The sequence below is a fragment of the Ursus maritimus genome, unplaced genomic scaffold (assembly GCF_017311325.1).
Source record: "Ursus maritimus isolate PB19 unplaced genomic scaffold, ASM1731132v1 scaffold_1, whole genome shotgun sequence".
NCBI lineage: Eukaryota > Metazoa > Chordata > Mammalia > Carnivora > Ursidae > Ursus > Ursus maritimus.
The window spans coordinates 1426053-1435956 of NW_024423343.1; the positions used below are offsets into that span (position 1 = coordinate 1426053).

At 61.1% G+C, this 9904-nt stretch overlaps 1 protein-coding gene and 1 long non-coding RNA gene across 7 annotated transcripts in view; one reads left to right on the top strand and one right to left on the bottom strand.

Moving 5' to 3' along the window:
- GPR35 (G protein-coupled receptor 35) overlaps positions 1-7927 on the bottom strand; it is a 9470-nt gene extending 1543 nt beyond the window's left edge. The window contains exons 1-4 of one of the 6 annotated variants that reach the window (XM_040638259.1): positions 7736-7927; positions 4806-4922; positions 4300-4442; positions 3859-4028 (exon numbers count right to left, since the gene is read on the bottom strand). In XM_040638259.1, the coding sequence (XP_040494193.1) occupies positions 3859-4028; positions 4300-4442; positions 4806-4833 (341 nt within the window). In that variant the 5' untranslated portion in view covers positions 4834-4922; positions 7736-7927. Of the gene's footprint in view, positions 1-3858; positions 4029-4299; positions 4446-4805; positions 4923-7735 lie in introns of those variants that run through there. The other 5 variants (XM_040638267.1, XM_040638252.1, XM_040638283.1 and 2 more) reach the window with 5 other exon arrangements.
- Positions 6030-9587, top strand: LOC103662605. The gene is made up of 2 exons (XR_568485.2): positions 6030-6476; positions 8530-9587. It is a non-coding gene; the product is annotated as an uncharacterized LOC103662605 (long non-coding RNA).
- Positions 9588-9904: the final 317 nt, after the last annotated feature.

Below are 9904 nucleotides of genomic sequence, written 5' to 3' on the forward strand. Positions count from 1 at the left end.
GGGGGGGGGGCAAGGTCACACCGCGAGGTGACCCAGGGATGGAACGAGATCCCCTTCCCCCCTCCCGAGCCCTCCTGGCCTGGGACTTGTCTGCTGCTGCGCAGAAAGGAGGGCGGGAGGAGCTCACCGTCCACTGGCCGGTGGCCAGCGGTGCCAGCACTCAGACCCCCAGGGCCCCCGCAAAGCTGAGGGGGGCCCCTCTACCCTCCTCATATCTGGCCGCAGGAGGTGCTGACCTATGACCCCCACCCACACTTCAGCAAGGTAGTCGGTCATCTCCCCCCGGCCACTCCTGTCGGCAGAGGGCCAGGCGGCAGGGGCTGCGGCTCAGGACGGCTCCCCAGGCAAGCCCAAAACTCTGGTGTCCCCCCATCCTCTCCCTGAGGCCCAGTGGCCAGGATGCCCCAGGCAGCACCCTCCCTCCGAGTGCCCGCCTACCCCAGTCCTCTGGCCTGGGGTCCCACTTGGAAGGGTCCCTTGCGCCCTCTGTGGTCAGAGCCTTGAGGGCAGCCCTGCCCCTTCGGGCCCAGACCAGCAGTTCAGAGCAGGCCTCCGGGTGGCCCTGGGTGTCTGCCCCCATCACCATGAAGGCCACCATAAGGCCTCACCCTCCACCAGCCATGCAGTCCCCTCACTCCTCCGACACGCTCCAGGACACGGCCCAGGAGTCAGGGTGGACTTGGTCAGGGGTTTGACACCCACAGCACGGCCCTTGATCCAGGGATTGGACTCTGGATTCACCCTGAGCTGGGTGAGCCTCAGGCTCCCCAGCATAAGCGGGCACTGGTGTCACACACGTGGGATCATGGGGCACCTGCATTGGTGGCCTGTGTGCCCTGTGTGGCACAGGAAACACACCCACCACGCCCCCCACCTTGTTTCCCCTGGCTGGGGGGGTGGGCAGGGTGGGAGAGGCCGACCTCCCCCCAGGAGCACCAGGCCCTCTGCAGGCTCCCTGCCCTCTAGGAGTGGTGTGGAAGGGAGGGTTCCTGGGAGGGTTCTGCTCCCCTGCCTCCTCCCCCCACAGAAAGGGAAGAAATACCCAGAACCATTAGGTGCATTAGTGCTTGGGGCTGGCTGGGGGGAAGGCAGCTCGTTTCCTCTGCTGCAGGCCCCCAGGGACCTCCAGGCCGCAGCCCATTAGGGAAGCGGGAGCATAGATTTCAGCCGGAAACAGAAATATTCTGCCAAATTATTCCATTTCAACTCTTTTGAACTTTAGAACGGCACACTTGCCAGCAATTAGAGGTTTATGAAACTTCCACTGCGTGCGAGGGCCCCGCACAGCACTAATGATGCACTTTCTTTTTTTTTTTTTTTTTAAAGGATTCTGCTTTTCTCTCTGTTCTGTGACACCCAGGTTCTGAGGCCCCTCAGACCACAAGCCAGCCAGGCTCCACCGACCCCCCAGAACCCACCAGAACCAACCACGGGGATCCTCCCTTCTTGCCTGCCCCGCCCTCACCACCGCAGCCCACCCAGAAACACGGTGACCTGCCGGGCGGACTCTGTCGAGGTCCCCCGGCAGCCCCGAATCCTCAGAAGCGGCCGGGACACACGTGATTGTGCGGAATCCAGGTCCTTCGGTGCTGCGGGTCCCCGCTCTCCCCACCTGCGCTGGGTCCAGGGCCGGTCTCTTCTGCCGTGGTCAGCAGTGCTGGCGGCCGTGGGCTGGGGGTCCGGTCACACACACCTGGGAGTGTGACTTGCACGCTAGCCTCCGTGTGGCCCCGGGAGAGGATGCAAACTTTGCAGGGTGTTGAGGGCATACACTGTGATTGTGAAGCCTCGCCTAGCCCTGGGGGCCTCACCGTAAAAGCTCAGCAGTCCCGCCCCAGGGTCCAGCCCAAATGGCTTGGGGCCCCCAGAAGCCGTGGGGGTCAGCACATGCCCCTGCCTGTGTCTGGCCCTGGCACGGGGATCTGTGTCCAGGACAGCGACCTCAGCGGGTCTCCTGCTCAGATGCCAGGCCTGTCACCTCCAATGGCCACTCTGTGGCCACCGCCCTGATGGCTAGGGCTCCACGGCCGCCCAGGGAGCGCTCAGTAGCCGGAGGCTCTGAGTTTCCCGAAGGGGAGGCTGGTGGGGAGGGGTAGCAACACCTCAGAGCACGACTTCCTTCCAGATGCTGAGATCAGTCAGCTTCCCCACCACGTGGAAAGGTGCCCTCAACTCTGCGCTGAAGGACCTTTGCAATGACCTGAAAGAAGCCCGTGGTCGCATTCGGGAGGACAGCGCCCCGCGGACTGCGCCAGCCTTCCCTGCTTTCTGTGCAGCACACAGACCCCTGGAGCGGGAAGTCGGGCAGAGAGCGGGCTGTGGACCCCGGATGCCCAAGCGCTGTAGAGGCCTCCAGAGCCGAGACCCCACCCAACAAATCCTGCAGGATCCAGGGTGGCTGCATGTGAGTGAGATGGAAGTGTCACAGGACAGGTCCCCAGAGCAGGAACACGGCCCTCAGACACTTTGTATTCTGGTTTCTCAAATTCTGGTCACGGCCCACAAAATGGGTTTCAGAGTCTCAGACGAGATGGGAGTCCGGGCCCTGGACGATACCGGAGTTACTCTGCATTTGCTGCCCATGCTGGATGCCCCCCACACTCAGGGAACAGGTGCTCCGTTCCAGATCATCCTCCCCACAGAGCTCCTCCATCAGGATGCTCCCCTGAGGTTCCAGACCCCAACACGCTCACCCCTTCTGAGACCCTCCATCATATCCTCACCCCCCTGAGACCCCACCATCATGCTCACACCTCCTGAGACCTCCCATCACCCTCTCAGCCCCCTGAGCCCCTCCATCACACCCTCTGAGATCCCCTTAACACCCTCACCCCCTCTGAGCCCCCATCGCCCTCTCACCCCCTCTGAGCCCCCTGGCTCCAGGGCTCGTACTGATGGAAATCAGCCTCAGTTTTCCCAGCTGAGCTGTCTGCCGCCCGCACACCTGTGCAGGTGTCTGAGGGGAACGTGGGGCTGGCCTGCCCCTCTACACCCCGCTCAAGGCAGGCAGGGGGTAGGCCTGGCAGACAACGCAGAGTGGGGGTGCCGGGGTCTGCCCCCTGTGCCAGCTCAGGGCTGCCTGGGCCCATTTCTGGGAGAGGAAGTGGGAGCCAGCACCGCCTTCCTAGACGGAGAACCAGCATGTTTGGTGAGAGGGAGCACCCTAGAAACAGCCCCAGAGGGCAAGACCACACCATTCCTCCCCACCTACCAGCTCCGGAGAGTGAGGGGACGGCCCGGCTGGGCCCCCAGTGGCTGCGGGGTGGTGTCCCCTGCTCCAGGGCCAGCATCCTGGCAGGGAGGCCACGTGTGCAGGCACCCCCCTCCCCACTGGTCACCCACCAACATGTGGAGACTTCCCCAGACAGGTGACTTCCTGCCACTGTGCTCCTCCCTCCCCTCCCCCAGCTGGCCCTCCTCAGGCCCACCTCCTTAGAAGCGGGATCTCCAGACCCATACTCCCCCTGCCCCACCCCCTGCTCCTCCAGGCCTTCTGGCCCTCCCCCCACTTAGCTCCATGCACTTGTGAGCAGGGACCCTGACACCTCCGCATGGGCCCCGCTGTCCACCCCAGCATCTCTCCCTGCACAGGCTTCAAGGGGCAAGGGAGAGCTCCCACCACCCCTGCCCATTTAGGGGTAGAAACTGAAGCCCAGAGGAGGAAGTGGCTGGGCCCCACCCCCCACATCCCACCACCAGGGCCCCCTGCCCAGAGGTCCCCTGCCCACCCTTCCCCACCACAGCAGCCCCAGGCACATCCTTCCAGGCCCCAGCCTGACAGGAGTCCCAGAGGGGCTCCCCACCCAGCGTGGCTCCCCCTTCTCTCCCTGCCTCTCTGTCCGTCTCTGGCGTCCCCACCTGTTTCTAGCACCCCACTCGGTCTGGTTTCCCTGATAGAATTTCTCATGAATTAAAGTAGCTTTCTGTGTACTTCGCTCTTGCTCACGGTTGGGACCACCGCTCTCAGCCACGTCCGTGCGGGGCACACAGGAAGGCCTCGTGAAGCTGCTAGCCAGTTGGCAGCGGCCCTGAGGGGAGCATGCGGGGGGCTGGGGCCTCTCCCTCAAGGCCCACGGCATCCCCACGGCCACACAGGGCAGGCTCCAGGTTTCAGACCAGGTCCGTCCTGTTGCGGCTGGGCAGCCGCAGACCCCCGTCACAAGCCTCTGCAAAGCAGGCCTTGCGCGGCCCCCACTGGAGCCCCTGCGAGCCTCCCCCAGCCTGCGCTCTGCGCTCAGCAGGCCTGCTTTCCCGCCGCCACCCCCTGCTGGACTCCCTGCGCCCTCTCCTGCTTCGCACCTGCAGAGCCCACGTGGCCGCCCGTGTGCGGAGGATCCTTCTCACCTCTTCCTCCTGGTCCTCCGCCCCTCTCGTTGGGGTTGGAGGACACAGGGCTACTCCGCTGATGACAAAATACACATCACTGCCCCGTGGAGCTGAGCCTTCTAGGGAAATGAGCGGGGGAGGCTGAGTCACTCCACGAGGCTGCTGGATGTGGCCCAGGGGCCGGCCCAGGAAACGTCCAGACTCTGGCCACTCCAGCCCTCCCCCAGCTCCCCTCCTGTGGTGAGAACAATGCTCCCACCCATCTGGGTCAAATGAGGAAACACAGTGCCTAGGAAGAGGGCAGAGGGCCCTGAGGACACTGGGCAGTGCAGCCTTGACCCACCCAGGGTCGGCTCCCCAAGCTAAAATGTACGTCCACTCTGACCTCACTCTACTCTCTAGTCTGCTCCCTCTTCGCCCCCACCCTTGGGGCCCCCGCCTGGGCACCGTGCTGGACACGGCATAACGAGGCAGACTACCCAGGTGGGTGCGCACAGAGGGAGGCATGCGCTCCCATCGACTCCCGACTCCTGGGGGTTCGCAGAGGGCAGGCTAGGACCGGAGGCTTCTTGGAGGAGGCGGCACTTGAACTGGGCCTGGAAGGAGGGAGGAGGTGGAGATGGGGAGGGTTTTCCTGAAGGTGGAAGGGTGCCAGCGGGGCAGGGAAGGAACAAGCTAGCCTGGAGGAGGAGCAGGAGGGAAGCAGCTTCCCTCCCACAGCCTGAAGCGCGCAGCAGGCGGGGAGGGCGGCTGGACGTCTGCTCTGAGACAGGGCCCTTTCCCCAGGTGGGGGGGAGCCAGAGCGGAGCCCCGAGCGCTGCCCAAGTGGCCGCCAGTCAAAGACGGCATCGGAGCTCGGTTCATCCTCATGACCGGGTGAGATGCTCTGGCGGACGCCAGGGCCTCCTTTGCCCCACCCTGGCCCCAGCCCTGCCCCAGGCACCTGGTGGATGGAACTAGCGAGGCCTCTGGAACCTGGGCTCAGCCACAGTCTAGACTATGTGCAGACTGGAGCAGAAAGAGGACCAAACTTCTGTGGCCACCACCACCATGGACACTTTCTGTTCCCCTCTTCCCAGAAACCGGGTCTGGGAAACTCCACCCTCCCTGTCACTGGTCTGGCCAAAAGCCAGATGAGGATGATGGCAGGGGTGGGGGTGGTGAGGGGGGCGTGAGAGAGGGATGGGGAATGTCAAGGGGGAGGGGTCAAGGGGGGCAATCCCACCTGCCATCCATCCCCTGAGGACCCCTCCACTCCTCAGCAGGGTGGCCTTGCCTGGGGTCCGTGGGTGGCCACCCCCTCCTGCTCTTCCTCACAGACCCTTTCACCCCTGTCCAGCCTCCTCTTGACACGCGAGCTCCTTCTCACTCTTGGGAGGCTAGTGTCCTTCCCACACACAGGAAAATGAGGCCCCCTCACATGGAAACACTCTGGAACTCCTTCCCAAACCTGACCCCTGCCAGCCTGTCCCTAGGTCAATCCCAGGCACTGCCCCCCATAAGGAGGGCTTCTTCTCTCCCACTACCCCCTGGCCCTGGGGTCTTCCCGTAGCGTTCAGACCCAGCCCAACTTCCCGGAGGGAGGGAAGGTCACACCTTCCTGTCCCCTTGGCCCTCTCCCCTCTGGCATCTACCCTGTACCCCAGGAAATGGCTGGGGTGCAGGGAAGGCCAAGGATAGGCCCAGGCTCGTGGAGCACAGCCTCTGAGGGGGCGCTGGAGGATGGCCGCCCTGTTTCCGGAAGCTGGCACGCACATCTGTGGGGCAGGAAGAGCCTTGCGGTCGTTTGTTCAGCTCTGACACTCCCTGACCTCTGGACCTCTCATGCTATCTGTGACATGAGAGCAGCACACGCCAGGACCCGACACGGAGGCGGCGGGTCTAGGACAACACTCCGGAGCCCCGGAGTCCTGGGGTGGGCAGCCCTGGCTCTGGCCATCCAGTGCTCCCGGCCTTGCTCTCTGTGCTTCCCCTCAGCACCCCCTCGGAAATCTTCCCCCTGGAGCCCCTTCTTCCAGCTTCACCCTGTACCCAGGAAGGCTCTGCTGGGCTGCCTGGGACCCCGCAGCACTGGACAGAGGATCTGGTCAAGCCAGGCGCTCAGATACCACGTCCACAGTCCTTTACAGACAGAGATTGGCCCAAAAAAGGTGAGGAGGGGGCTTTGCCAGAAGGGAGAAGCCACCACAGGACAAGGGACACTGGAGAACTTAGGGACATGAGGGCATCTTGAGGGAGTCCTGAAGGGGTCCTGAAGGGTCCTGTAGGGGCCTTGAGGGGGTCCTGAGGTCCTGAGGGATTTTGAGGGGTCCTGAGGGGTCCTGAGGTCCTGAGGGGGTCCTGGGGTCCTGAGGGCATCCTGAGGGGATCCGAAGGAGGTCCTGAGGGGGCCTGAGGGATCCCTAGGTCCTGAGGTGGTCCTGGGGTCTGAGGGTCCTGAGGGGTCCTGGAGTCCTAAGGGCATCTTGAGGGGGTCCTGAGGGCATCCTGAGGGGGTCCTGAGGGCCTGAGGGGTCCCCAGGTCCTGAAGGGGTCCTGAGAGCCTGAGGGGTCCCCAGTTCCTGAGGTGGTCCTGGGGTCCTGAGGGTTCCCCAGGTACTGACGGGGTCTTGAGGTGGTCCTGGGGTCCTGAGGGGTCCTGAGGGGTCCCCAGGTACTGAGGGGGTCCTGAGGGCATCCTGAGGGGGTCCTAAGGGGTTCCAAGGTCCTGAGGTGGTCCTGAGGGCATCCTGAGGGGCTTCTGAGGGTCCTGAGGAGGTCCTGAAGGCCTGAGGGGTCCCCAGGTTCTGAGGGGGTCCTGAGAAGGTCCTGAGGGGTTCCCAGGTCCTGAGAGGGTTCTGAGGGGTACCCAAGTCCTGAGGGCTTTCTGAGGGGTCCTGAGGGGGCCCTGAGGTCTTGCTGACCTTGGCTGCTCCCACTTATGGCATCCTAGGTCATGTCACAGGGGTGGGCAGCATGGGAATAGAGGGATCGGAGGGGTGCATGGGGGGCTGCTGTCCTGTCCTCCCACCCTCCAGCCTCGCAGACACACACAGGCTTAGCGTGGGAGCACCCTGGGCACCGCCCTTTTCAGTGCCTCCTCATGCCTACCCCATCCCCTTCAGGAGCAGCAGGGCGCAGCCTCCTCCAGCCTCTGTCCTTGGACAGTCAGGGACCAGGGCTCGGGGCAGCCATCCTCCCCCACACCTCCCACCCCCTCTGCTTGTGCTCAGCTGCGTCTTTTGCCCCCAGCTGGAAGATGCCTCGGGGCATCTGGACACCTGCAGATGACAGATTTGTCCCCATCTGCGGGCTGCCACACCCCACACACCGCACCCTCATCCAGCATGGTGGGCCGCTGCTCCGGGGAGCAGGTGCTGGCCCACGGCTGACCCCAGGGTCCCCAGCGGCCACAGGATGGCTCACTCACCCCTGAACAACTGCTGCTCCCCTCTTCCTGGGCTGGCTCCTCAAGGGGCTGTGCCCTGGCCTCTGCTGCTCCCTGGAGCCTCTCTGGGACCCTGACAGGCAGTGGTGGTTGGGGGTGGGTGGTGGGGTGCCGCTCCAGCCGCAGGTTCCTCCCAGCTGCTTTCCGCTTTTGCTGCCCCTGAATTGCTCCCTTGCTCTGACAGACCTTCCCCTTTCTCTGCCCGGGGAGCTCTCTGACTGCAAGGCTGGCTGCTGGCCTCACGCCAGGTCCCATGCCTGCTCTCACGCCTGGGGATGCTGCCCTCGAGCGCCACCCTGTCTTGGTCCCCGGGGGCAGCAGAGACAGCGGTCCTGGAGCCCGCCTGGGGAGCCGTCCCCCCTCACCGCGCCCACCTCCCTAGGAGGGCTCCTCTTCCAGGCACTGAGCTGCGCAAGAGCCTGATAAGACTCCCACGGCCGGGGCCCCCAGGCTGGGAATGCGGTGGGCAGAGAGCAGCAGCTCACCCCTAACTTTCAGGCTGGGGATGGAGCCCGAGAAGGGTTATCTGCCTGGAAAGGGGCACGTGTCTTCAGGAGGGAAGGGGTTTCCCCTGTCCCCCACCCCCCCACGCCCCGCTCCAAAAACAGCTGGCCTCCTGCCTGGGCTCCTCTGAGCCAGTCTGTCTGCGGTGGCCCCAAGAGGAGGCTTGCGCTACCAGCACCCCAGATGCCCAGGCCGGGGTCCTCAGCTTCCCCTGGAGAACACTGCTGAGCATTCCCGGCTAGTCCTGTGTGCTTCCCCTTGTCCCTCCCCAGGACCACATCCTTTAGAGGTTGGGCAAGAAGCCAACGGATAGAGATACGAACAGATTCACAGAAGAGGAACCATGAGATGGAGACGGTTCACTGGAGACCTAAAAAGATGCTCAGCATCTTCATAAAATGAGAACTTGGCATTAAAAGTACGCTATGGCACGATTTGTCCCGGTCAGATGAGCTGAATCCCAGCGCCTGACAGCCATCTATGGGGGAAACATCCTCGGATATCATCTGTTGGTATTTAACATGATCCAAACCCCAGTAGAGGGGACCTGGAAATCCCACAAAATTAGAGATGCCTTGCCCTTTGGCCCAGTAATCCCACTTCCAGGAATCTTGCCAGAGACAGAACAGCAAAGTGAGGAAGAGGACACTGGAGAGGCTTTTCCCTGCCGGGCGGTAGAGTAGCGCAGCCTGGAAACCACTCAGACGTCTGTCCAGGGCCCTGCGTGTGTGAGATGCTTGTCCACTCCACGGGGCACGGGGGTTGTAAAAAGGAAGGAGAAGTATTCTATATACTACTAATAGTTTTCTCCAGGATAGATCGCTAGGGGGAAAAGCATTAATGTGTAATTATTTATAGCACGCCAGCAACTTCTATCTTTACAAACGGAGGGATAAGCCATTAAATTTGTTTTAAATTAAATTATTACCTACAGGGAGCAGGCGGGAAGGAGGTGAAGGGAGGCTGGAATAGAAACTATTATATCTTGATTTGTAGATTCGGCTTTAGAGCCATGTAAATATTTATGTAATTACTAAGTTAAATTAAATTACATTTTTAAAGGAAAATTTTTAAACTTAAAAGCAAGATAAAACCAATTAACTTGCATTAGCACCTGACAGCATAATCCTAGCAAAGTCTTCCAAGTGATTTTTAAAATCAGTATTTGACTACGTATCTACATAGCCTGAGTGTGAAATGAATGTCAAAAATGTTTCATTTCTGTAATCATTTTCCAAATAATGTTAAAACAGAGTTTCATCTGTACATCTGCATAACCCAAGGATTTTTATGGTACATAAGTGTGTCTTAAACTGTTTCAGTAATCATGCTATTGATGGTAGTGTTGCTATTGTTATTTTGGAATTATTGTGCTGTGGGATACAGCAAATGAATCATTATGCTGGGCATTGTTGAAGTTTGTGGTGTGGGATAAAGGAGATGCAGACGTATTTTCAATAAGGCCCAGTGAAAAGCATGCAGATGCGAATTTGGGTGAATAGTATCAGTAAGTACTCGTACTCTGTCATATCTTAAAAAGAAAAGTTCGTATCTTAGTTCTGTCCACTGACAAGACCTAAAAACAAGAACCCCAAGCGCCCAGATTTTGGTCTCTAGATACCATTTCTCTTGAGGAGAAAGAGGGGC